At 44.2% G+C, this 27,556-nt stretch overlaps 1 protein-coding gene and 1 long non-coding RNA gene across 6 annotated transcripts in view; one reads left to right on the forward strand and one right to left on the reverse strand.

Annotated features, from left to right (window-relative positions):
- PALM2AKAP2 (PALM2 and AKAP2 fusion) overlaps positions 1 to 27,556 on the reverse strand; it is a 410,575-nt gene that overhangs the window by 289,545 nt on the left and 93,474 nt on the right. For all 5 annotated transcript variants that reach the window (XM_038402234.2, XM_038402229.2, XM_038402230.2 and 2 more), the window contains exon 3: positions 26,666 to 26,796. In XM_038402234.2, the coding sequence (XP_038258162.1) occupies positions 26,666 to 26,796 (131 nt within the window). The remainder of the gene's footprint in view (positions 1 to 26,665; positions 26,797 to 27,556) is intronic.
- LOC122460178 lies at positions 1,839 to 27,021 on the forward strand. The gene is made up of 3 exons (XR_006281292.1): positions 1,839 to 2,045; positions 12,535 to 12,540; positions 27,008 to 27,021. It is a non-coding gene; the product is annotated as an uncharacterized LOC122460178 (long non-coding RNA).

Below are 27,556 nucleotides of genomic sequence, written 5' to 3' on the forward strand. Positions count from 1 at the left end.
TATATATATTTTAGCCTCTCTGCACGTACAGCCCCCCTGCATAAATAATTATTTGGGCTTGGTCACATTCTCCTGGGGCAGCGGTATGCCTCCCAGCAGCGACACTGATCTCGCTGTAGTGTGTGTACATCTGCCCACATAGCAGAGATGGTGCAAACCTCAACACAAACGAGTGAAGGGTGATTTGCCTATGACAGGTGCATGACCTTGAAAGTTATGCAGAGCCATATTAGCCCTGCCTGCCCGCCCATGGCTTTATGACAAACTGTTGGCATTTAATTTATAGCCTGCCAATCCAATTATGCTGTTGATCCACAGCCCCATCTGGCCATGGTTTACTGATTACTTCATCTTAAAAGCTGTCACTGGCTCCCTGCATCCAGCTCCACTGTTCCTATCCTGTTTCTTCCCTGGAGCAGGCCAGCAGCTCAGCAGAGATGGGAGGCACAGAGAACGCTGTCAGGGCTCGGCAAATTGGTGAGATCCCTTCTATCCAAAGGAAGGGTCAAAGAAATGAGGGCTGAGGAGCGCCATCCCCAAGGTCCAGAGGAAATGTCTACGGTGAAGGTGCTGGGATTTCCATCCTGGGCCCTCTTTGAAGGTGCCACATTTCATAGAAGTTTTTGGCTATGTGTTTTCAGGGCCCTGCCGGGGTGGAGATGCTGGGAACGCCGCTCTGGCCCCAGCTCAGCAGGGACCCTAGCTAGGACACATGTTGGAGCGGGGTTTTTTAAATCTACTGCTCGCAGTTCAGCATGAACAGCAGCAGAGGGCACCCGAGGCTCATTCTAGCACCAGCCTCTCCACATTTCTCTGTCCTTGGGCCCTGTCTGTTTCATGTTAGCAAGGCAAGGGCTGGGGTGCAGAGGCTAGCTAGAGAAACACATGGAGGGAGCTGGGCTGAAGGCTGCCTACCATGGTGGGTGGAGGGAAATCAGAACCAGCAGGAGTTGAAGAGAACAATCACCCCAGAAGGGAGCAGACGGCCTAGATGCTCCTGGCTCCCCTTGAGGCCCATAGGGAGAGGACTGCATAGGGTGAATGAGAGAGGTGTGCGAGAGATAGGTATGTGAGTGGGCATATGTAAAGTGTGACTGGGAGAGTGGGTGGGCTGCAGGGAGTGTCTGGGGGCAGTGGCAACAGAGAAGATGGAGTGCAGTGAGATAGTGACAGAACGGGTGAGGTGTGGGCTGGCAGTGGTGCGAGAGTGGATGGGGCATAGGGGGAAGGTGGTGATGGAGTGGTGAGATAAGGGGGATTAGAAGTGTGACTGAGGTAAGTACAGTGTGAGTGAGGTGTGGGGTGGTAGTGGGGATGAGGAGAATGGGGTACGTGCGGGGCGGTGGCGGGGATGAGCAGATGAGGAAAATGGGGTATGTGCTGGAGGTAGTGGGGATGAGTGGATGTGGAGAATGGGGTATGTGTGGGATGGTGGTGGGGATGTGTAAAATTGTCTAGTGTAATTGACTAGAATTTGCTGCTTGGCAAAGCTAGAAGCAGCAGCAGAGGCACTGGAGCTGTGTTCAGGCTCAGGAATATGACACTATATCACATGTGGAAGTTTATCTTCCCAACCACAAAGGCGTCATTTTTTTAAAAATGAAAGTTTACATTGTGCAGAAATTGTTCAGTGGAAGGACCACTCACTTTACATGCAAAGATGGGGAGAGTGGAATTTTCAAACCCCTGATTATTAGAAATGCCTCCATATGGTTACACACAACACTTACTCACCAATGCAAAGTGCTAGCGTGAAAATTAACAGACCTGCACACACATTGGAGTATTTCTCAGTTTCAGGACCATATGTTTTTCTCCACAGCATATTTGAAATACTGATCTTTACTTTTAAACTGTTTTTTTTTGGTGGGGGGGAACCCACTGTGACACACTGGCACCCCAATATTTACCACTGTTATGCAATTAGGATATGTTTTGTACAAAGTATGCCTTGTGAGGTATCATTCTAAAAGTCTTGATCTGCTAGACAGTCATATCTCGTTGGATTGTATGTGGTATCGTCATATGTGAAGTTACGAAGTTTGGTGATGTATGTGTGATTGAAACATGTTGTGAGGTTGAAAACACCCACAAGTACCCTTTCAGGTATGACAGTAAAAAGGCCAAACGTTAATGGCTTACTGAGGACATGCACACAAGCACAAGGATTACCCCAGGAACTGTGTACAATAGAAAACTCTCAGAGAGAGCACTACACAATGGGAACTGTTTGACCCATGTCACAGCAAAAGAGCTTTCCAGCAAGGGAGAAGAAGATATAAAAAGGGGACAATGACATCATGATAGGACCTCACCCTCCTAACTACAACACACCTGAGGGGAAAGGACTGAACTGTGGGAAGTGATGGTCCCAGGCTAGAGGGATTTTTAGCTTGTGTATAAAAACCTGGGAAAACTGAGGCAATTTGTGCCTTAAGAATCTGCCAGCCTGTTTATCACTTAGGGTGAGAATTTGCTAATTCATATCCTACTTATCTAGTGTGTTAAACTCAGTTTGCTGTTTTGTTTATTTATTTACTAAAGTAATCTGTTTTGATCTCTTTGCTATTACTTGTAAGCACCTAAAATCGACCTTTTTAATTAATAAACTTGTTTTTGTTTTGTCTAAAACCAGTATGTGGAAATCATAACTGGGGCAAAAAGCTGTTGCATATCTCCCTCCACATTGAGGAAGGGGGTGAATTTCATGAGTTTACGCTATACAGTTCCCTGTGTAGCACAAGACAGTACAATTTTGGGTTGACCTTTCAAAGGGAGGGTGCACTTGAGTAACTGGACAGTCCCTTAACTGAGCCTTCTCATGAAGCTTTAGCTGGGTGTGTCCCAACCTGTGTGTGTGCTGGAAGGGGCTTGAGAGCCTGTCACAGTGTAAAGGGAGCCCAGGCTGGTGGAGTCAGGTGGGCACAGTGGTACCCCAGTTCCAAGTGGCACCCTGGGGGGAACCTGTCACACCCACCTTTAAAGAAACAAAAGTATTCAGCATCTGGATAAGGTCCAAGATGCACCTATGCACATCAAAATAATCATTCAGTATGTCATACACTGCTCTGGAAAATAGGCCTTTGTACATAGAACAGCATGACCATTATGGAGTTACTCCAGATTTGCACTGGTGCAAGTGAGATTAGAATCTAGCCCTTCATGTCAGAGGTTTTCCAGATCCATAACAGCTTTCATTAGGAAGAGCTGTCAACCAAGAAACAAAAGGATTAAACATTTTTATATGTTCTTAGGTTTAGTACTTTTTTTCATCATCCCTCATATCTTTGGAGGAGACTGCAAAATTACAGGATTCTCAGATTACTGACAGCAATAGAGGAATGTTATTTAATGGCATCACAGCTCCATTAAGTGGGTTGTTTTACAGCTTTTGGAGCAGTAAAGGCTGCAGAATTCACACTGGTATCTGCCTTATAAAGAGATTAGATCATTGCTGATATTGTACTTGCCCAATACCAAACTACTGAACCATCCAGTCCCCCTAAATGTAAAGATGTTTGAATTTATCAGGAAAAATTATCCAAAGCAATGAGGCAGTGGTCAGAAAACCCTTGCATGAGAGAAAGTCGAAACAATAAGATGTGTGAGAAATCCGGGATCTCCCTTGCCTTGGGATGAAAGAGGGGTGATTGTGCTCATTAATTAGTCCCATTGCTAAATTGGCTTTTATTGAATTGTCTGCGCTCATGGGAGTCTGAGTCTCCAGTACCTTGGATGTTGAACAGTCACTGACACCTACAAAAGCAGCTGTAAAATGTTCTAGCACATCAGAATTCTCTGCACATGCATAACAGTGGTTGCAGTTAGTAGCTGCTTTGCAAAGGTGCAAATGATTATGCAGGGTGCGAGAACTGAATCTGGCTCAGAAAGTGGAGTTGTTGCATGTGGGTTTTTAGATAAACTTGATATGACTTAAAAGGGTAACCAGAAAATAACGTACAATGTAACAATGATGGTCTAGTCAGATAACTGTGATCTGAGCTTCCTCTTTTTAAAATGCTTTGAAATGTGTAAAAGAGTTTACAGATCAACACAAAAAATGTGTAGCTTGATTCTCATAAATTAGCATAAATTAGCCCTAGCTCCATTGGGTTTAATTTTGGTCTTGGCTATGCTCAGTTATTTGTACCAATGTCTGGGGAGCAAAATTGGGCCTCAAACTACTTTTAGTGAGTGGAGATTTCCCTGCTGGTTGTTAGAAAGTAAAGCAGGCTGTGGAATATCTGGACTCTTTCTAAATGACTATATTAAGTTTTCTTAGAGTTACTCCAGATTTGCACTGGTGTGAGTGAGGTTAGAATCTAGCCAAGAGAAATGATTAGGCTCCAATTCTGCAAGAAACTGTTCATGGACCAACCCCTGTGCCAAGGCAAAGCCTAAATGCTGGAGTCCCTGCCCATAAAGTCACCAGTGACCCACACAATCAGGCCCTTTGTGTGTGTGTTTTTTAAATTTGGTATATAACCAAGCAAACCCCTACCCCCAAAACGCCGTACCACAGGATGCCCTTGTCTCTTGTTAGTGTTGCATCATACCCCATAATGAGAGAAGAAGCTGAGTTTCAAAGAGAAGGAAAATGTTTTTTTTCCTTTGAAATATCATTTTAGAGTGAAATTAGTGCCTGCAACATGCAGTCCAACAGCAATAATACACAACAGTATTTAAGTCCAAAGCAGACAGCAGAGAGTTATAAAGGGATCTCACAAAAGTGGGTAACTGGGCAACAAAATGGCAGAAGAAATTCAGTGTTGATAAATGCAAAGTAATGCACATTGGAAAACATCATTCTAACTATACTCTGACAAAGTTCCTTCTCTGTCTTGGTGGGTACTGCGCTTACTGGCGGATTTTCTCACCTCAGAGGTTCATGGCAGCCCTCAGTTTGGCCACTTTCATGGCTCAACTCTGCCATTCACTCAGTTAGCCTCATCACTGCCAGCATTGGGAAAAGAAGAAGAACAATCCCCGCAGTCTCCTTCCTCCTGATGTCTGATAATGCTTGTACTTCTCAGTCCTCCAATAGTACATCTTCTCACTCTCAGCTTCTTGTGCCTCTTGCTCCCAGCTCCTCGCATGCATTCTATTCTAATCAGCCTGTCTGCTTTAATTCTTTCCAGAAAGTTCCTGATTGTTCTGGAATGTTCCCTGTTACCTTACCCAGGGAGAAGGGACCTACTTAACCTGGGGCTAATATATCTGCCTTCTATCACTCTCGTGTAGCCCTCTGGCCCGACCTTGTCAAAATACATATAAAATGATGGGGATCTAAATTTGCTGTTACCCCTCAAGAAAGAGATCTTGAGCTACTGTGGATAATTCTGTGAAAACATCCACTCAATGTGCAGCAGCAGTCAAGAAATCTAACAATGTTATGAACCATTAGGAAAGGATAGATAGTCAGACAGAAACTATCATAATGCCACTACATAAATCCATGGTATGCCCACACCTTGAATACTGCGTGCAGTTCTAGTCGCCCCATCTCAAAAAAGATAGATTAGAAATGGAAAAGGTGCAGAGAAGGGCAACAAAAATGATGAAGATTATGATCCAGCTTCCACATGAGGAGAGATTAAAAAGACTTGGACTGTTCAGCTTGGAACAGAGACGACTAAGGGGGACATGACAGAGGTCTACAAAATCATTTAATGGTGTGAAGAAAAGGAATAAGGAAGTGTTATTTATCCCTTCACATCTCACAAGAACCAGTGGGTCACCCAATGAAATTAATAGGCCGCAGATTTTAAAACAAACAAAAGAAAGTACTACTACAAACAACGCAAAGTCTACCTGTATAACTCATTGCAGGGGATTTTGTGAAGGCCAAAATTATTACTGGATTCATAAAAAGAATTAGATAAGCTCATGGGGGATAGGTCTGCCAATGACTATCAGCCAATATGGTCAGGGATGCAACCCCATACGCTGGGTGTCCCTAGGCCTCTGACTGCCAGATGCTGGGACTGGCTGAGACAGGATGAATCACTTCATAATTGCCCTGTTCTGGTCATTCCCTTTGAAGTATCTGGCATTGGCCACAGTCAGAAGACAGGATACTGGGCTAGATGGACCATTGGTCTGACCCAGTGTGTGGCTGTTCTTATGTTTTTAACAGTCATCACTGAGGACAAGAGGATGATTTCATTCTGGGACCACTTGAGGAGTAAGGTGCTTCTCGTCATGCGTAAGGGTGGCAAAATCTGGCCCTTCTGCTGAATCTGATGTAGCACTTTTCATCTGTGGGTCCTAAAGCATTTTACAAAGGTGGACAAATATCCCTATTTTAGATGGAGAAAAATGAGGCACAGAGGGGCCTAGGGCATTCTCAGGGAGAATCTTTACCTCTGCAACACAATTCCTTCCTGCGTCTGCCAGAGCATTGATTTGACAACATTCGGTTGACTGCAAAGCCTGTCTTTTCATAGAATCCTAGAATATCAGGGTTGGAAGGGACCTCAGGAGGTCATCTAGTCTAACCCCCTGCTCAAAGCAGGACCTATCCCCAATTTTTGCCAAAGATCCCTAAATTATGAAGAAGCAGAAAGCATACAGGGAGTGGAAGATGGGAGGGATCAGCAAGGAAAGCTACCTAATTGAGGTCAGAAGATGTAGGGATAAAGTCAGAGAGGCTAAAAGTCGAGTAGAGTTGGACCTTGCAAAGGGAATTAAAACCAATAGTAAAAGGTTCTATAGCCATATAAATAAGAAGAAAACTAAGAAGGAAGAAGTGGGGCCGCTTAACACTGAGGATGGAGCGGAGGTTAAAGATAATCTAGGCATGGCCCAATATCTAAACAAATACTTTGCCTCAGTCTTTAATAAGGCTAAAGAGGATCTTGGGGATAATGGTAGCATGACAAATGGGAAGGAGGATATAGAGGTAGATATTACCATATCAGAGGTAGAAGCGAAACTGAAACAGCTTAATGGGACTAAATCGGGGGGCCCAGATAATCTTCATCCAAGAATATTAAAGGAATTGGCACCTGAAATTGCAAGCCCATTAGCAAGAATTTTTAATGAATCTGTAAACTCAGAAATAGTACCGAATGATTGGAGAATTGCTAATATAGTTCCTATTTTTAAGAAAGGAAAAAAAAGTGATCCGGGTAACTACAGGCCAGTTAGTTTGACATCTGTAGTATGCAAGGTCCTGGAAAAAATTTTGAAGGAGAAATTAGTTAAGGACATTGAAGTCAATGGTAAATGGGACAAAATACAACATGGTTTTACAAAAGGTAGATCGTGCCAAACCAACCTAATCTCCTTTTTTGAAAAAGTAACAGATTTTTTAGATAAAGGAAATGCAGTGGATCTAATTTACCTAGATTTCAGTAAGGCATTTGATACCGTGCCACATGGGGAATTATTAGTTAAATTGGAGAAGATGGGGATCAATATGAACATCAGAAGGTGGATAAGGAATTGGTTAAAGGGGAGACTGCAACGGGTCCTACTGAAAGGCGAACTGTCAGGTTGGAGGGAGGTTACCAGTGGAGTTCCTCAGGGATCGGTTTTGGGACCAATCTTATTTAATCTTTTTGTTACTGACCTTGGTACAAAAAGTGGGAGTGTGCTAATAAAGTTTGCAGATGATACAAAGCTGGGAGGTATTGCCAATTCGGAGAAGGATCGGGATATTATACAGGAGGATCTGGATGACCTTGTAAACTGGAGTAATAGTAATAGGATGAAATTTAATAGTGAGAAGTGTAAGGTTATGCATTTAGGGATTAATAACAAGAATTTTAGTTATAAGTTGGGGACGCATCAATTAGAAGTAACGGAAGAGGAGAAGGACCTTGGAGTATTGGTTGATCATAGGATGACTATGAGCTGCCAATGTGATATGGCTGTGAAAAAAGCTAATGCGGTTTTGGGATGCATCAGGAGAGGCATTTCCAGTAGGGATAAGGAGGTTTTAGTACCGTTATACAAGGCACTGGTGAGACCTCACCTAGAATACTATGTGCAGTTCTGGTCTCCCATGTTTAAAAAGGATGAATTCAAACTGGAGCAGGTACAGAGAAGGGCTACTAGGATGATCCGAGGAATGGAAAACTTGTCTTATGAAAGGAGACTTAAGGAGCTTGGCTTGTTTAGCCTAACTAAAAGAAGGTTGAGGGGAGATATGATTGCTCTCTATAAATATATCAGAGGGATAAATATAGGAGAGGGAGAGGAATTATTTAAGCTCAGCACCAATGTGGACACAAGAACAAATGGGTATAAACTGGCCACCAGGAAGTTTAGACTTGAAATCAGACGAAGGTTTTTAACCATCAGAGGAGTGAAGTTTTGGAATAACCTTCCAAGGGAAGCAGTGGGGGCAAAAGATCTATCTGGTTTTAAGATTCTACTCGATAAGTTTATGGAGGAGATGGTATGATGGGATAATGGGATTTTGGTAAGTAATTGATCTTTAAATATTCAGGGTAAATAGGCCAAATCCCCTGAGATGGGATATTAGATGGATGGGATCTGATTTACTATAGAAAACTCTTTCCTGGGTATCTGGCTGGTGAATCTTGCCCATGTGCTCAGGGTTTGGCTGATTGCCATGTTTGGGGTCGGGAGGGAGTTTTCCTCCAGGGCAGATTGGAGAGGCCCTGGAGGTTTTTTGCCTTCCTCTGTAGCATGGGGCATGGTTGACTGGAGGGAGGCTTCTCTGCTCCTTGAAGTTTTGAACCATGATTTGAGGACTTCAATAGCTCAGACATGGGTGAGGTTTTTCATAGGAGTGGTGGGTGACATTCTGTGGCCTGCGCTGTGCAGGAGGTCGGACTAGATGATCAGAGTGGTCCCTTCTGACCTTAGTATCTATGAATCTATGAATCTATAAATGGCCCCCTCAAGGATTGAACTCACAACGCTGGGTTTAGCAGGCCAATACTCAAACCACTGAGCTATCCCCGCCCATTCCCCTGCTGCTTCTGGTGGAGGAGAGTTGAACGGATGAACAGTTGTGGTGGACAACTGAATACTGACTGAAGGGGCATTTCAAATGGTTTTTAGGTTTTAGACATTGGCCCGACGCATGTGAAAGTGGTATCACTATTTTGCACATGCTCCTATAGCTTTGGGGGTGGGGGGAAGGGAGTGCATTTTATAAAACAGACAAACCAGCTGTCTGATCGCAATGACTTGCAGCTACACTGATCTGGGGTGGGCTGTGAACTGCCTATTTTAATTGATGTTATTATTTTAATTATACGGTGCTTCCGCAGAGGGAGGAATGAATCTACTATCAGGCCCTGCCTTAGAGTGTAAGCTGATTTCTGTAGGTATCAGGGAGAAATCTCCTTCCCCACCCCATCTTCATATTCAGCATTGCACAATTGGCTCAGCACATTACAGAACTTCCTCTGGCTAGGACCAGGGTCCTGACGCTATGGCATTCAACAAGCGTTCCATTCCAAATTGGAGCCGCAGCGTGGTCCAGAAGACAGAGCACTGAACTGGGCCTCCGGAAACCTGGGCTCCATTCCCAGCTCTGCTGCTAAGTCATCTCACCTCTCTGTGCCACTTGTTTCCTCTCAGCCTGCACCTGATCCCTTGACCCTGATGGGAGTCTTTCCATTGACTGCTTTGGGTGGAGTTCCTCCTGTCTGTTTAGATTGTAAACTCTTGTTTCTTAGTAGGTGTCTATACAATGCTACTGTAACATAAATAATACTGTGGTCAGACAGTGCCAATACCAAATAATAAGCAGCATTAGAGTCAGAGGGAGGAGTTACTTAACTTACGTGCCAATGTGGACACAAGAACAAATGGCTATAAACTGGCCATCAACAAGTTTAGTCTTTAAATTAGGCAAAGGTTTCTAACCATCAGAGGAGTGAAGTGATGGAACAGCCTTTCAAGAGGAGCACTGGGGACAAAAATCTAAGGTGGCTTCAAGACTGAACTTGATAAGTTTATGGAGGGGATGGTATGATAAGACTGCCTACAATGGCATGTAGCCGAACTGCGATTGCTGGCAGCAAATATCTCCAATAACCAGTGAAGGGACACTAGAAGGGGAGGGCTCTGAGTTACTACAGAGAATTCTTTCCCAGGTCTCTGGCTGGTGGGTCTCGCCCACATGCTCAGGATCTAACTGATCACCATATTTGGGGTTGGGAAGGAATTCCCCCACCCCCAGTCAGATAGGCAAAAAACCCTCAAGGTCTCTGCCATTCTCTGTAGCATGAGGCACGGGTCACTTGGTGGTTTAAACTAGTGTAAATGGTGGATTCTCTGTACCTTGAAGTCTTTAAGTCATGATTTGAGGACGTCAGTAACTCAGCCAGAGGTTAGGAGCTATTACAGGAGTGGGTGGGTGAGGTTCTGTGATCTGCAATGTGCAGGAGGTCAGACTAGATGATCATGATGGTCCCCTCTGACCTTAAAGTCTATGAGTCTATTTAATGGTCAGAGGAAGGGGATTTTTCATTAATTTAAAGTGTTTTCATTAAACTACTTTTAGAAAATGTTGACGTTTTCGGGGTTGCTGCCCCTGTGAGCAGAGGCAGGGCATCTTTACATGAAACTGAACTCTGAACAAAGGACATTTCCTGATAACCTGGTAGGGAAAACATGGGCCATTCATTATGATATGTGCAAGGGTTTAGTGTGATTGGGTTTTCCCATTTGTCATGCTACCCCCACATTGATTGCAAAGACAAAAGCATTATGGTGTTTTCTTATCTCTAGGGTGATGGTCCTGGCAATCATTTCCTAGAAGATGAGACTATAATGGAGTGTTGGCTGTTGCTACCAGGAAAGAATTTAATGCTACCAGGGTCTTAAACCCAGGTTGTAAACTGCTGTGATTTTTCTGGCTACAATCAGTTGCATTTGCACAAAGAGAAAAAAACATGGTAAATATTTTTACAATCGCCAGATAACTAGAGCCCTGATCCTGTAATGAACTATGTGTGGGCAGGATCTTGCACTTATGTGGAAGTCAATGGGACACAGGAATTTGCCTGTGTGTATAAACTTGCAGGATGGAGGCCTAAAACACCTTTATTGCCCATTTGCAGAACTATTAGCAGAGTTGGGGTTAAGCATTGCAGAGCCTTTATTAGTCCCACTCTTGGAAGTTAATAAAGTGATTGTGCCAACACACACAGCGAGGGTTGAAAGTGTAATAAAAAAAACAGTACACCTTTTAATACCAAAATATTTGACGGGAACCCCATTGATGACAGAGATGGGGAGTGGCTGGTGAGTCCATTTGTGCCACGACCACTGGCTTCCCTAACACTCCAGCAGGGAGATGTGGGGTGATGCTGTACTATACCTGGTGTGCCATTCATTAATAGTGCTTAATTTGCCTGCATTGATGTGCGGAAGAAGGAGAAAGATGAATGGGACATGGACGGAGACACCTGCATCAGACACTTGGACACACTGGCTGTTCTCACTCAGCTCCACCCTGATATTAGGAACCACCGACCACCCTGACTTTGTTTTAAAGTGGCTTTTCAGCTTTTAGGACAGCTCCTTGCTCACAACCTCCAGCCTCAAGAGCATCAAGGACTTTTTGAGGTTCCTCACTGTTTGGAGTTTCAATTCACTGTTGATCCACACCCACAAATTTGGAATCACTGAGCATAATAAAGCAGAGTTGGGGACCAAAAAGTTCCTGGGCAGAGCAACACTCTGTATCTGTCTCAGTCTGGCATGTGGCAATGGGCTCAAACAACAAAATTTAGCTCCTGTTCTCCAATACGCCAGATCTGATATGCCCCAAACTTCTGGAGTATTCCAATTCAGGACTTTGGGGGGAACCGCTGAAAAAGTTCCCCTCTGCAAACTAGAGTGGAAGTTTGTAATGTATCTGTAGTAGTTCCAACATTTATGTGAAATGTACATACAGCATATATTTCATGCTGCAACCTTTTCCAAAACTGGAAGGTTATTTTACTGGCCCTAGGTTGAGGACTTCTTTTTTGTTCACAGCTCTTAGCTGAAAATCCCCTGGCAGCAGAGCTGGAATCTGAGTGTAACAGATACGAGCTGCCATTCCCAGAGCTAGGAATGGTGTCAACTTGATCCACTGTTAAACATCCAGGACTATGAGTGTGAGAGCGGGAGCTGGAGTAACTCGTGAATAGTAAGCTTGACTGTCCCCATAGCATCTGATCAATGACCGACTTCCATGCAATCCACTTGGAATGGCATTTAGAGGGGTAAACTGGTTCTCTGGCTTCCTGTCCTGAACACTGTCAGCTAAATGAAGCTTACAAGCACAACTCTTTTGGCTGCATGTTATTTCTTTGCTGCAGTTGCCCCCTGAAACATGCATCCAAGTTTAGGATTGATGTTTCATTCCAGGTGTGCCAGCTTATAAATAAATGCTTATGGACGCTCATAGGAATGGGACTACTCACGTCACAATGTCCTGAAGTCCTCCCCTTAGTTTTTCCTGGGAATTTTATTAACATCTGATTTCTTTTCTGTATCCTTTGGAAAGTAAGAGGTTTAGCTTTATCTGAGAACCTTGAAACAGATCAGCTTCTTAAGGCTATAGTTATGACTGGATCTCTATCTGAGGAATCTTAGAAATACATATCACTGGGCACCAGAACTTCACTCTGACTGTCCAATGCAATGCAGGCTGTTGCATAAAATTTTCTACGGTAGACTGCAGTTTATACTCTCCTCCAACTTTAAAGAGATAGGGGATGTATTGTACCTTGCACTGGGATTAATGATTATCCGACTGAAACCAAACTAAACAAATGATTTAGTCCAAGATGGCACAAGCAGACCAGATCTAGGGCTTCAAGTCTTAATTTAAAGTTCAGTCTGCTCTGGTCATTTCTTTGACCACTACAATACAGCTACAAAGAGGAGAGCGTCTCTAACCAACATCAATACCATAGATTGCTGTGAATGTCAAATTTGTTTACATTTTCTGAGAGATGAGATTCCATAAGCAAATTCATGTTTGCCATCTGGGCTTCCTATCAAACAAAGCAATCAAATGGCAAAGTACTAAAACAAACACACTGTCAGTGTTTCACTAACTATTTACGGAAGGGATGCTATCAAGGTTTGCAGGATCTATATTTGACTTGCCTTGTTCCTCTAATATCTGTTTGCAGAGACCATGGAATTTTTTATAGAGTATAACTTTGATTCAGCTTATTCCAGTGAAGTGCAAACCTGACAATTCTCACCCACCTTTGGTCCAGTTCACGATAGGGCACTGGACTGGGAGTCAGGAGACCTGGGTTATAGCCACAGTTCTGCCACTGACCTGCTTTGTCACCTCGGGCAAGTTACTTCACTGCCCTGTGCCTCAGTTTCTCCTCCCACCTTTTGTTTATTTACATTACAAGCTCTCGGGGGACTCACTGTGTGTGAATAGCATCTAGCTCAATGGGGTGCTGATTTCAGCTGGGGCCTCGCTGCTAATGTATGACAAACAATAAATAACTATCTTGATGTTGCACATGTCTCTGCATGACATGGAACCCTGAATCATGGTCTGAGATGGGGTCAGGACAGACAAAATCAGGAGTGGCGGAGCCAAAAACCAAAACTGCTTTTGTTTGCATTCCGAATCTACAAAATACAGTCATTTGCAATAAGCCCACCCAAAAGCAGCATGAATTTAGGAGGCTCTGCTGGATCTGTTCCCCCTCACCCCCAAGAACAATGATTGAAAGACACTTTTTTTTGCTAAAAAGAAAACATCAGCAGCCATTAATGAGCAAGTCGAAGAAAAACACCAGCCTGTAGGGGGGATGGAAGAGAGACATTTAGGAAACAGATTTTTGGTAGCCTAATTTAAAAAAAAACAAGCAATTCTAGACAATAGCAATCTTTGACACTATAGTCTGAGGGTGAAAAGTTCAAAATGCCAAAGTGATTTAGGAACTTAGCCCCACTGCTTTTCAATATGACTTAGGTTCCTGAGTCACTCAGGTACTTTTGATCATTTTACCCTTAGTCTGTGTGTCTGCTAGTCATTGAAGAGGCTCCCAGACATCATATAGGTAAGGCAGAACTTTTGCAAAGTAATTCACACACCCTCCCCGCTGTATTGCTTGCACATTGTCTGTCTTTGGCATGTCCAGAGTGGCCTAGGCTCTTAAGATCTGGATTTACATGCTTAGCTGGGAGCACATACCCAACATAGTGACCAGCTAAAAATTGGAATCCTACTTTCTTTTCATACGGCTTACAGTTCTTCCTTGCTCTCTCTGCCAGAGCAGTTGATTTGTGCTCATGGCCATAGGCGCCGACTCCATGGGTGGACCACCCACTTAAAAAAAATAGTGGATGCTCAGCACACACTGGCCACAGCTGTTCCCTATCCCGGCTCATCAGTTGATGGGGGAGTGAGGGAGAGTGCTGCCACCTAACAGCTGGTGGGGGCTGCGCTGCCACCAAACATTTGATAGGGGGCGGAGGCACTGCCAAACAGCTGTTTGGCGGCTCAGGGAGGAGCTTGGGGGAGGACGAGAGCAGCGGGTGGGCAGGTGCCTCAGGAAAGGAGCAGAGCGAGGTCAGGGCCTTGGAAGAGGGGGTGGAGCAGGGGCAGGAAGAGGAAGATCAAGGGCAGGGCTTTGGGGAAGGGGCAGAGTGGGAGCAGGGCCTTGGGGCACAGCATGGGTTGAGCACCCCCGGGGAAAAGGAAAAGTCGGTGTCTGAACTCATGGCCATCCATTTCTTCTTACACTGTTTCGTCACTGCCATAAAACTACAGTGTCATGTTATTGCCAATATTAGTGTGGATATTTATTATTTAGCTCCAAATAAGGGTTTGTCTACACAGCCCCACAACACAGACTCTGGGGGAGTCAACTGCAGCCGGCGCTAACTTGTTGCGCTGTGACAGCTCTGGTGTACTGTAATGGTGGGGCTGTGTAGACAAGCCCTAAGATCAGGGCCCCACTGGGCTAGACCCTCTGTAGACACAAAGAGACAGCTCCTGCCTCAAAGACTTTGGCATCTAAATAGTCAAAGTAGAAAAGGGTGGGAGAAGGAGACACGACATACAAATAGAAGATTGGGAGCGGAGACGCAGGTAGATCAAGTGGCTTGCCCAAGATTACATAGGATGTTTGTGGCAGAGCTAGGAACTTAACCCAGTAATACTTTCCACACCTCAAGCTGTCATCACTGATAATCTCCTCTGGAGCAGAAGCAATTCCCAAAGGACAAGCTGAGCCACTTACATTGCACAGATGGGTCCAGAATGTTTTCAATTAACTGGTTCCTGTGTCCAAGGCCAGCTCTACACTAGGAACTTTTGCTGGTATAATAACATCAGTTAGGGGTGTGATCTTTTTACATTTTTATACTGCAAATGTACTAACAAAAAAGTCCCTTTGCTGGTATGGCTTATTTTGCTCTGGGAACTGGTCTAAACTATACTAGCAAAAGCACTTCTTTTTTTGGTGCCGTGGTTCCTTGTGGGAGTTGTAGTTCGGATGCCTCATGCTCCCATTCTCCTCAATAAGCCATACTCCCTGGCTGGATTACATTACCCATGATGCATAAGGTCCCCATTGTGGCTGAATTGCCACAGGCATCATGGGAGTCCAAATAGGTCTGAAAATGTAATTATAAACAGGGAATCATGGACTAGGTGCATTTCTAGTGAGGTCCCACAGGGATCGGTTCTTGGATCTTTGCTACTTAACATTTTTATCAATGACTTGAAAGAAGATGTAAAATCATCACTGACAGTTTGCAAAAGACAAAAATTGGGGGTAAATAATGCAGAGCACAGGTGACTGTTACAGAGTGATCTGGGTTGCTTGGTAAGCTAGGCACAAGCTAACAATATGCTTTTTAATATGGCTAAATGTAAATATATTTATCTAGGATCAAAGAACGTAGGCCATACTTACAGGATGGGGGACTGTATCCTTGGAAGCTGTGACTTTGAAAAAGATTTGTGGTGGATAATCAGCTGAACATGAGCTCCTAGTGCGATGCTGTGACCAAAAGGGATAATGCGATCCTTAGATGCATAAACAGGGGAATCTGTAGTACGAACACAGAGGTTATTTTACCTCTATATTTGGCACTGGTGCAACCATGGCTGGAATACCGTGCCCAGTTCTGGTGTCCATAATTCTAGAACAATGTTGACAAATTGGAGAGTATTCAGAGGAGAGTCACGAGAATAATTCCAAGATTAGAAAACATGCTTTATAGTGATAGAACAAGGAGCTCAATCTATTTAGTTTAACAAAGAGAAGATTAAGGGGCAACTTGATTACAGTCTATAAATACCCAGATGGGGAACAAATATTTGATAATGGGCTCTTCAATCTAGCAGAAAAAAGGTATAACGTGATCCAATGGCTAGAAGTTGAAGCTAGACAAATTCAGACTGGAAATAAGGTGTGAATTTTTAGCAGGGAGGGTAATCGACCACTTGAACAAGTTACCAAGGGTTGTGGTGGATTCTCCATCAATGGCAATTTTAAAATCAAGATGGGATGTTTTTCTAAAAGATCTGCCCCTCGGAATTATCGTGGGGAAGGTCTATGGCCTATGTTATACAGGGGATCAGCTTAGATGTGGCCACAGCAACATGAGTGGCAGGCAGGGCTAGTCGTCTTAGTACATCCCTAGGGTCTCAGGCGGGACTGTATTTGGTGTGGCTAGCCAATCCTTCTGCTTGCACTGCCATGGCTACACTCTGCTTTTAGAGTGCTAGCTTGATTGGTGCTACTGCGAGTATGTCTGCCCGAGCTGGAAAGTACACCTCCAGACCCAGTGTAGACACACCCTAAGAGACAGAGATCAGCATGAGCCGAACCAGCTTTTAAATGCTGCTTTTGGAAGACTTTAGCTTAGTCCATGCCAGTGCCCTGTCAAGTCCTAAAACCTCTTTTATCTGACCCCAGGTGGTAGGATGTTATCCCGAGCCTGGATAAGAGCAGCCATTGTTCTAGAGGATGTGGAAAAAGCTAATGTACTCAATGCTTTTTTTGCCTCTGTTTTCACTAACAAGGTCAGCTCCCAGACTGCTGTGCTGGGCATCACAAAATGGGGAAGAGATGGCCAGCCCTCTGTAGAGATAGAGGTGGTTAGGGACTATTTAGAAAAGCTGGACGTGCACAAGTCCATGGGGCCGGACGAATTGCATCCGAGAGTGCTGAAGGAATTGGCGGCTGTGATTGCAGAGCCCTTGGCCATTATCTTTGAAAACTCGTGGCGAACGGGGGAAGTCCCGGATGACTGGAAAAAGGCTAATGTAGTGCCCATCTTTAAAAAAGGGAAGAAGGAGGATCCTGGGAACTACAGGCCAGTCAGCCTCACCTCAGTCCCTGGAAAAATCATGGAGCAGGTCCTCAAAGAATCAATCCTGAAGCACTTAGAGGAGAGGAAAGTGATCAGGAACAGTCAGCATGGATTCACCAAGGGAAGGTCATGCCTGACTAATCTAATCGCCTTTTATGATGAGATTACTGGTTCTGTGGATGAAGGGAAAGCAGTGGATGTATTGTTTCTTGACTTTAGCAAAGCTTTTGACACGGTCTCCCACAGCATTCTTGTCAGCAAGTTAAGGAAGTATGGGCCGGATGAATGCACTATAAGGTGGGTAGAAAGCTGGCTAGATTGTCGGGCTCAACGGGTAGTGATCAATGGCTCCATGTCTAGTTGGCAGCCGGTGTCAAGTGGAGTGCCCCAGGGGTCGGTCCTGGGGCCCGTTTTGTTCAATATCTTCATAAATGATCTGGAGGATGGTGTGGATTGCACTCTCAGCAAATTTGCGGATGATACTAAACTGGGAGGAGTGGTAGATACGCTGGAGGGGAGGGATAGGATACAGAAGGACCTAGACAAATTGGAGGATTGGGCCAAAAGAAATCTAATGAGGTTCAATAAGGATAAGTGCAGGGTCCTGCACTTAGGATGGAAGAATCCAATGCACCGCTACAGACTAGGGACCGAATGGCTCGGCAGCAGTTCTGCGGAAAGGGACCTAGGGGTGACAGTGGACGAGAAGCTGGATATGAGTCAGCAGTGTGCCCTTGTTGCCAAGAAGGCCAATGGCATTTTGGGATGTATAAGTAGGGGCATAGCGAGCAGATCGAGGGACGTGATCGTTCCCCTCTATTCGACACTGGTGAGGCCTCATCTGGAGTACTGTGTCCAGTTTTGGGCCCCACACTACAAGAAGGATGTGGATAAATTGGAAAGAGTACAGCGAAGGGCAACAAAAATGATTAGGGGTCTAGAGCACATGACTTATGAGGAGAGGCTGAGGGAGCTGGGATTGTTTAGTCTGCAGAAGAGAAGAATGAGGGGGGATTTGATAGCTGCTTTCAACTACCTGAAAGGGGGTTTCAAAGAGGATGGCTCTAGACTGTTCTCAATAGTAGCAGATGACAGAACGAGGAGTAATGGTCTCAAGTTGCAATGGGGGAGGTTTAGATTGGATATTAGGAAAAACTTTTTCACTAAGAGGGTGGTGAAACACTGGAATGCGTTACCTAGGGAGGTGGTAGAATCTCCTTCCTTAGAGGTTTTTAAGGTCAGGCTTGACAAAGCCCTGGCTAGGATGATTTAACTGGGACTTGGTCCTGCTTTGAGCAGGGGGTTGGACTAGATGACCTTCTGGGGTCCCTTCCAACCCTGATATTCTATGATTCTATGATTGTGCAGAGGAAGATGTTTACCGAGGCAAAAGGAATTAATATGGCTTCAGGTCAAAGGAAAGCAAATAAGTACTGCAAACACACAAAGAGATGAAGAGCTTCAGGGTATATGGCCTAGTTCTATGCCATTTGTAAATGAACCCCAGAACAATCATCTGCTTCTAATGTTTAGAGGGATGTGTGTGTGTGTGTGTGTGTGTGTGTGTGTGTGTGAGAGAGAGAGAGACACTGTTCTCAGACCCAGTTTGAGTAATCTCTTTGATAGTGTTTTTCCTGCCATATTAAAAAAAAATCATTCTCTGGGTCAGCATTCAACTAAACGGATGGAGGGAGCTTTTCAGATGCTAGGACTGGCCTGCAGCTTGTTCCACTGAGGCTCACCTGTAAGGATAGTTGGCAAACCAATAAACACAAACTAGAACAAATGTAGCAATGAAAGGAGAGGAGTTGGGGTCATATCCTGTTTGCCATGCGGTGGCAGGATTGGGAGGGGCAGCCTTAACGGAGATAATATAAAGTGAATATCTATCAAAGCCTCCCATTTATGATATATCACAATTTAAAACTTTAGGAAGGCAGAGTCAGCGTAGCTAGATTTAATAAGTGGCTAGAAGATTTTATGTAGTTATACACACTAGGACAGGGGTCATTCAGTGTCATGTTTCAAGGCCTAATATTAGCCCAAGTATGAGGCAGGAATGTTGTCATCTCATGTACAGCATAATATTACTAGCCACATGCTTTATAGTTTTATATTTACTCTGAAGCATCAGTGCAAGCACAACACAGAGGTAGGAGACGTGATGGATAAGGCTGTGAGTTGGTCATGGAGTCCGTGACCTCTGCAGAAGCTGGTGCATCTGGCTCCGGGGCTGTGCGAGCAGCTCAGGCCATTTCTGGGCCAGTCTCATCAGCCGCTCCTGGGGCAGTCTTGGCCACTGCCCACCCCAACAGTAGCAGGAGGAGTTTCAGTATGGGAGGGGGCTCAGGGCTGCGGTTTGGGAAGGGGTGATGGCTGTGGATGGTGCTTACTTTGGGGGGGCTTCCCGGAAGTGGCAGCATGTCCCTTTCTCATCTCCTAGCTCCAGGCATCAATCAATTTGGAAGCTTGAGGCTAGTGTAGAATATGGCAGCCTGCTTGTTAAGTGAAGTTTCATAGCACCTGTGCTCTGGTATCTGCACTGGCTGCCTTTGGGCTTGGGGATGGTGCTCAAGGTGTTGGTTCTGATCTTAAATGGCCCTTCTGCTTGAGGGAGCATACTCATTTCTGCTCTAAGCAGCCTCTCTTTCTCACTGACTGTTGGACTGGGTGATAACACCATAGAGTACGAGCCTCATTCAGCATTCCCAGTTTGAGACATACAGAGAATACATCTGAATCCTGGCACGAAGAAGAGTCCAAGGGAACAAACAACACAATGAGAGAAGACTGGCAGTTCGGACACCAGCAGGAAAGCACATGACATGGGGAAAAGGAGCAGGAGACACTATGACAAGAATTAGCTTAGAGTTCACATCTGCTGGGAGCTCCAAGGAGACAGGAGAAAAGGCTTCAACATAACCTCAGGCTAGAGCCATAGATGTGGGAGGAACTTGGCTTACAACGTCCCCCAAACCTATGTGTATTTATTTTTGGTAATAAGCTTTTCTTGTATGCATCTTCAGCAAGAGTTCTCTCTTAGTGAGCCCATCCCAGTCATTAGGACTCCAACAGTGCCAGATTTGAATATACAGCAATAAAGGCTAAGTTAACTCTGATGTAAGGCGGATACAATTCTGCCAGCTTCACTTCCCTCCATCTGGTCTGGAGCTGGCCCTCTCCAAATCATGAGCTCCAACTGCCAGCTAGACACCAGTCAGTCAGACCCAAGCGGCAGACAACCTCCCATACTCCGTGCATCTCTTGCTACCCGAGACCTGCATGGCACCACATCCGTGACTCAGATCAGGTCAGCACTACCAGATATGCTGAAGGGAAGCCTTCCTTTTGGTCAGCCTGGTAAGCACAGTGCTCAACTCCTCTCAGCGGGAAATCCCTCCTACTTGCAACACACCTATCGTGAGCATCCGCCGTAGGTATTAAAACTGCTTGTTTTATAAGCTGCCAAACAAACATGCTATCAAAAGAGTCACCAGCAAAAATGTACACCAGTCACCGGGAACAACTCATTACCTTTGTTCCAAAGCACAGGCCTGAACCCTAGAGTTAAGGAAGATCTCCATTAGCTATATTAGGATAGGATTAGGCTTTTCTTTTGTAAGGCAAGTCATTAGAGGACAAGGAAAGTCACAATTTAAAACCAATTCTGCTTAGTGTGAGCGTGCCCACATGCCCACTCACACAACTTCATAACCTCAAAGGGCTTTTACAGACATTAGGTAATGAATGCACATGGCACTTGAGTAGCTCTGAAATTCTCCAGCAAAGGCAGTGGACATACCCATTAGCCACTGCATTTCAGTTTTTCCACTCCAAGAGCAGTCACAGTGCCACATTTCTGTTACAAGAGTCTCTCCCCTTTTCCTTTGTGCATGGTGCTTTGAGGACCTCTTCAAAAGCAACACACTATATGTGCAGCTCACATACACCCCAATCCAGCTCCAAATGCAGTGTGTAAAGTTTCAGAGTAGCAGCCGTGTTAGTCTGTATTCGCAAAAAGAAAAGGAGTACTTGTGGCACCTTAGAGACTAACAAATTTATTAGAGCATAAGCTTTCGTGAGCTACAGCTCACTTCATCGGATGCATTTCCGATGTGTGTAAAGTGTGTGTAAAGTGTCTCTCCCCTTTGGAGATGGTGGGCCAGATTCTCAGCCAGCATGAATGAGTGTAGCTCTATTAACTTCAATAGAGACACACCAATTTACATCAGCTGAGGATTTAGGCGAGTGATTTTTTCCCCCCAGGAGCACAGTGTTATAAAAGTAGGTCAGGGTGTCAAGCAAATCTCTGGGAATAGCATTCATCCTCCCAAGGAGTTCATGGAAGTCCCATTGGTTCTGTGGCGAGCCTGTGAAAGCTCGGTACAATCAGGGAAGTTACTAGCCATGTTACCTTGCATCAGTCATCAAGTGATGAAATATGTTGTCACGGAGGTTATTACATGTAAGCATCTTGTATAATGGTTTCATAGCAAAGAAAAATCCTTCACCCTTTGTAGTAAATGTAGGTCTCTGGGACACTCTATAACATAATCTCATAAAATAAAATAAGTTTGGAAGCCTTTCAAATACTGGGAAGGAACAGCAGGCTGTGGGTGGGCTGCAATACTCTGTGAAGGCTGGCTGTTAGTACCCAGATGTTGAATGCCAATTTTCCATTTACTGCTGTAAAATAACAGACTGTCATGTGGTAAAAATAACCACGACAGGCAGACAGAGCATTCCAATGTTTGCTTCACCTACAGCACTTAGGCAAGAATGTGTCTGCAAAAGTTCATTAGGCATTTATCTCGCTGCTAGACCAAAGGATACATTTCATGATTGTGATTTGGAGAGAGGAGGTGGTAAAATATTATTTACTGCCCAAAGTCTAATGCAATTGTATAAACCAGGGAATATCAGTCAGGTGACACTGGCAAAGAATCACAGAAAGAGTTACTTTCTTCCAACCCTGAAGAAGAAACCTTATAAGAAAAAGGAAAACAGCATTACCCCAAACGCTTCTCTTCCTCGCTCTCAGCTGCTCTGTAGCATTCCTGCCTAGAGCATTCCCCATCTCACTTCTGCCTGGCATTCTGCCACAGATTTAAAGAAACAGTCCACACAGTCTTGCAATCACAATTGCTGAATCTAATAATTAAAGAATGCTTTTCAACCAAGTTCCATCTGACTTCTGTATAGCCCCAATCATGCTCCCATTGAAGTCAAAGGCAAGAGTCTAATGGGACTTCAAAGCAAGATCAAACCCACTATATTTGCTAAAAATGTCAGGTAGTGATTGGAGCAAGTGTTTAGAAGAAAATATCTCCTCTCCCCTCAAAATGAATCTTTACCCAAGTCTAGAACCAAATCAGCATCCCGTACTAGATTATCTGACGCTGGAGTAAGATTGTTCATGGGAAGAAGTTTTCTTCTGGACCAGTGTAAAAAGCAGATTTCCAGGCCCTTATGACCCTACAGAGCTGCTCAAGTAAGTTTGATAAAACAGACAGAACACCCTCCTATGCCCCCAGACTCTCTCTTCTCAAAAAGCATACAACGCCAAACTCCAGTCACTTTGAATTAGGTTTAGTCAGTCTTATTCGGTCGGCTAGGTCAGAATCAAATCCCTGGATACAAAGATCCCTCAACTCTGTGTCTCTACCCATCTCGCCTTTCCTCTCTTAATTATGCTTCTAATGCTCCTATGATTCCTCACTCTCTAAGCAAATTAAAATAATCTCACTCTGCCTGTGATTTTTACTGCAAGGCTCTTATTCTGCTTGTATGTTGCCATAGTCTTTCTTTCCCTGCTTTGTCTTTTATGTATGTTTTGTACTTCTGTGTGCCCTTTGTTGGTAATTATCTGCTTAATTACACAACAGTATTTAGTTATTTGTAATGTCTTCTATATTATGGACTGTTGTACTTTACTACTGGTTTTTTATGATGTCCGTGAGACATACTGACTTTCTGGATGTTCCTGGGATGGTGAATATAGAAATGCAGACTAAGATAGGCCAAGATCCTACAAACACTTGATCAGGAGTGATCCTATTAAAGTCAGCTGGATTACACACGTGGGTAAAGTTACTCACATGAATAAGAATTTACAGGATATAGGCCATACTTTATGATTTCCTGTCTCTTGCATTTCATGAGAATCTAATAAAGAACGGGAAAAAGAAAAAGTGAAACATTGTTTGCCTTGAGTTTTTCAACTCTTTTCAACAAAGGATCAGATTCTGATACCCTCACATCCCGTGGGTGGGCCTTACTGTATATGTGGTCCTAATGATTTCAAGGGGTCCACTTGTGGAGTAAGTTGCTATTCAATGTGAGTAAAGTTGTCAGTAAATTCTGACTCGTAACAACAGACATTTGGTCTGTGTTAAATTATGGCTGTGAAACATGGACATTCAAATAATTGACAATAAAGAGACTACTAGTCTTCAAATTATGAAGTTATAGAAGAATTCTGAAAACATGATAGATAGCTTAAGTAACCAACAAAAAGTACTGGAACTCAACAAATGCTGTTCAGAGATCTTATGAGGAGAAACATTCGATTTGCAGGACACATTTTAAGAGGTTCACAAAGTAATGCATGTTTATGGAGGGGAAAGCTGATGGCAGAAGAACATGAGGCAGGAAAAAAAGACCTTGGATAGACGATATGGATCAAAAGGACTATTCATCCACAAAGAGATTAGCAGGGAATTGTACAGAATGGGCTACTATAGTACCTCCAGTAATGGAGATGCTACATTAGAAAAAAAAGAAAGATGTCAGACTTTGAGCCATAGGCTGCAAGTGGGCTCATACAATTACCATGATAGTATTAGTGCCTTCTTCTACCATTGAGCTCCATGCATACATGCTGAGTTTGCTTCTGATACAAAGAGAGGGACAATCCTCCCCAATGACCTCTCATCAGACCCTTTCTCACTTCCCTCAGCTGTCTCCCGTCACAAAGGGCGGGACTCCCGTCCCCAAATGCCTTGTCCCCCTTCCCATGTAAAAGAATGGGATTCCCAGATTTTGGTCCTAATCTTCCAGCCAATTTAAAGTAAAATTGTCAGATTAAAAACCATGATATTTAGAAGTGTTTCCTTACCGGTGTTGCTAATAACACTGTGCTGTGAATTCACACAAAGGGAATGGCACTGTCTTAATGAGAGAGATTTAGGGTGGGATTTTCAGTAGCACTGAGTGCTGGCCTAAGTCTGCTCCAATCGAGCAGACTGGGTTCTAGGCCCCGGATCTTACAGATAAATCTAGAGCTAGCTCTAACACTGCCCGAGGGTAGAGATATATGCCACCGCCTGACAACATAGGAAAACAGGCCCATGTGGGACGGTAGGCTGTCTGTATTAACTTCAATCTGGTATGCAGCCGTATCCATTTTGGCATTGTATTCATAGTGCTTGCCAAGCTCTGGTGTTTATTTCTGACCTGGAAAGGCACAGTGAAATCTCTTACAACATAGTGGCTCTTATTTTAAACAAGCAGTAAGTCGTCGTAGTAGTAGTAGTAGTAGTAGTAGTAGTAAGAGAGTGACCCTTATGAACACATTAACTTGAGTGAAAGAAGCTGAATCCTCAGCAAACAACAGGCAGGTTCTACTGCAAACTGGTGGGGATGAGCGGGTGCTTTTTGTTTGTTAAAGTTGGCACCTGAGGCTAACTGCAAGTAGATGACAATAAGCCAGTTGCCCTGTTCTTTGCCCTGAACTTTACATATTCTCCAGCAGGACTCTGCCCCCTCTCACCCCCGGCCAAGCATGTGTGTTACAGGATTCCTTTCACAAATGCCTCAATACTGCAGCTGTTTAGCACTCACCCATATGAGACAGCCTGAATCTTTAATGGAGAACCAAGGTCCCTGGCACACTGGACACATGGTGCAATGGTAGTCTCGCCCCTCTGGCTTGTTGTACAATCAGACAATAGTTTTCCTCTGCTCTTGGGTATCTGGTTCAGCCAAACTCCTGTCTGTCTAGTAAAGAGGTTTGGGCTAGCTCCATCCATAATGGACAGGTTCTCTCTTTAGTAACATGCTTCCAAGGGAGAGAGGGCAGGGGCCTTTGGCCCTGATTCAGCAAGATGCTTAAGCATGTGCTTAACTGTAAGCATATAGGTACTCCCACTGAAGCCATGTGGCTAAGCATCTTGCTTCAGCGTATTACCGTGCAATTCTTCCCATCACTCTCAACTCTCTAACATGTTCTGGCTACTGGGACATATCCTGGGATAAAGCCCACCATCTCAAGGCTCTCCCCTGGCTGGGTGGTGACACCAAAAGGAAATCACCATTTTAGCCTGTTTGCGGTTCTTTCTGCTTCCCTCCTCCAGCTCACATTCCTGCTGTCTCCCCCTTTCTCCACCACTCATAAGAACATCTATACTGGGTCAGACCAATGGTCTATCTAGCCCAGTATCCGCTGATGGTGGCCAGTGCCAGAGCTTCGGGGGAAGTTTACAGAACAGGGCAGTTGGCGCAATCCACCCCTGTCTTCTGGCAGTCAGAGGTTTAGAGTCACCCCAAACATGGGGCTGCAGCCCTGACTATCTTAGCTAATAGCCACTGATGGACCTATCTTCCATGAACTTCCCTCTTACACCTGCCTCAATGGGAGCTGGTGGGAGGGATCTAGTTGTCAAAGGAAACTGTACTATATATTAAGAATTCAGGTCTTCAGAGAGGTCTTGATCCTTGTTATCCCTTCACCCTAGTGGCCAGGTGTCACTGTGGCAGAGGAGGGAACTGGTGCACACAAAGGCTAAATGACTTACCCATGGGCACACTGTAAGGCTTGTGTCAGAGCAAGGAACTGAAATCAGGTCTCCCAACTCCTAGTGCTCTCACCACCGGACCATCCTTCCTCTCCTTCCGGATCAAGACCACTCTGGAGACCTGAACTGCAAATGCATGAAGGCTGTGGGCCAAAATTCAGCCCTATCTTATGCTGGTGTAAATCTAGAGTTCCTGCGCCGACTTCAATGACTCAGGATTTACACCGGCATAACTGACCATTTGCTCTTGTTGGTTTTAGAACACATCATTTGAAACAAAACAAGCAAATAGGTGTAATGAGAAATTGATAAAAAAAGGTAGGCGCCAAATTCTGCAGCTGAAGGCACACATACAATTCCTTGGGCAAGATTCTCTGTTGCCCTGCACCTTGTATAGTCAATTACACCAGTGCAAAGCAGAATGGTGAGCAGTGTGTGCATACTTTTTACACTCACTGTGCACTGATGTAATGACTACAGTAGGTGCAAGGCTATGGAGAATCTGGCCCACGTGTATAAGGGAAATCATGTATGAACAACAAAGGGCAGAATTTAGCCCTGTGAAAGCAAAGGAAAACTGCACCTACCTGGGGATGTTGTCTTCAAGCTTTTTCACTTTGAGCTCATCCTCTTCTGACTGCCTCTTTCTGGCTTCTTCTTCTTCTGCTGAGCCAGCGGGAATACCCTGCAGCAGCCATTTTTCTCGAAGTGCTTTTGACTATAAGGAAAAAAAAAGAAGAGTCGAAAGGAGGAAAAAACTGTATTCCCTGAGCGGGAGGAGAAGCCAAATCTGCTTTTAAATATTTGATAACCCTCACTGAATCACTAATTAGCACTTTAAATATTATACACATCATACACACTAGCTAATCCTTGAGGGGTTTATCCAGATGTCAGGTCAGCCAGAAGTCAAAGTGTCAGTTTTACAGTATATACTATATGTGCCACTGATTTGTTAATCTGAAGTTATTTTTAATTGCTAATGAAAACTGAATTTCCAACCACTCAGACTAACCACTTCTAGAAGAAGTGAAATCCCAGCCCGGATATAGGCCATTTTACGAGCTATAATGCAAGGGCTCGAAGGGATATCCACATAAAATACTTATGGAATCAAAAGCAAAGAGTGACGCTCCAACAAAAAGCAGTGGGATCTAAACATAACATGCTTTAGAAAAGTTAAGATGATTAAGGCCATAGATGTTCATTGTGATTTTTAAAAATATATTTACTAAAAACAATGCCTATGGAAATGCTCACAACCTCCTAGCCAGACCAAGACAAAAAAAAATAAATCTTACATCAGTATATGCTAGTTGAACAGCAGCTGGGTAACGAACATCACCCCAGGACTATGGTAACAAGTGGCAGTAGCACACAATCAATAAGATGGTACATTGGATTCTCACCATATTTTCCATATATTTCCCCCTCAGCCTACCAGCATTAGTACAGTCTCATCTGGAGTGAGCTCCTAC

This window comes from Dermochelys coriacea, chromosome 5 (assembly GCF_009764565.3).
Source record: "Dermochelys coriacea isolate rDerCor1 chromosome 5, rDerCor1.pri.v4, whole genome shotgun sequence".
NCBI lineage: Eukaryota > Metazoa > Chordata > Testudines > Dermochelyidae > Dermochelys > Dermochelys coriacea.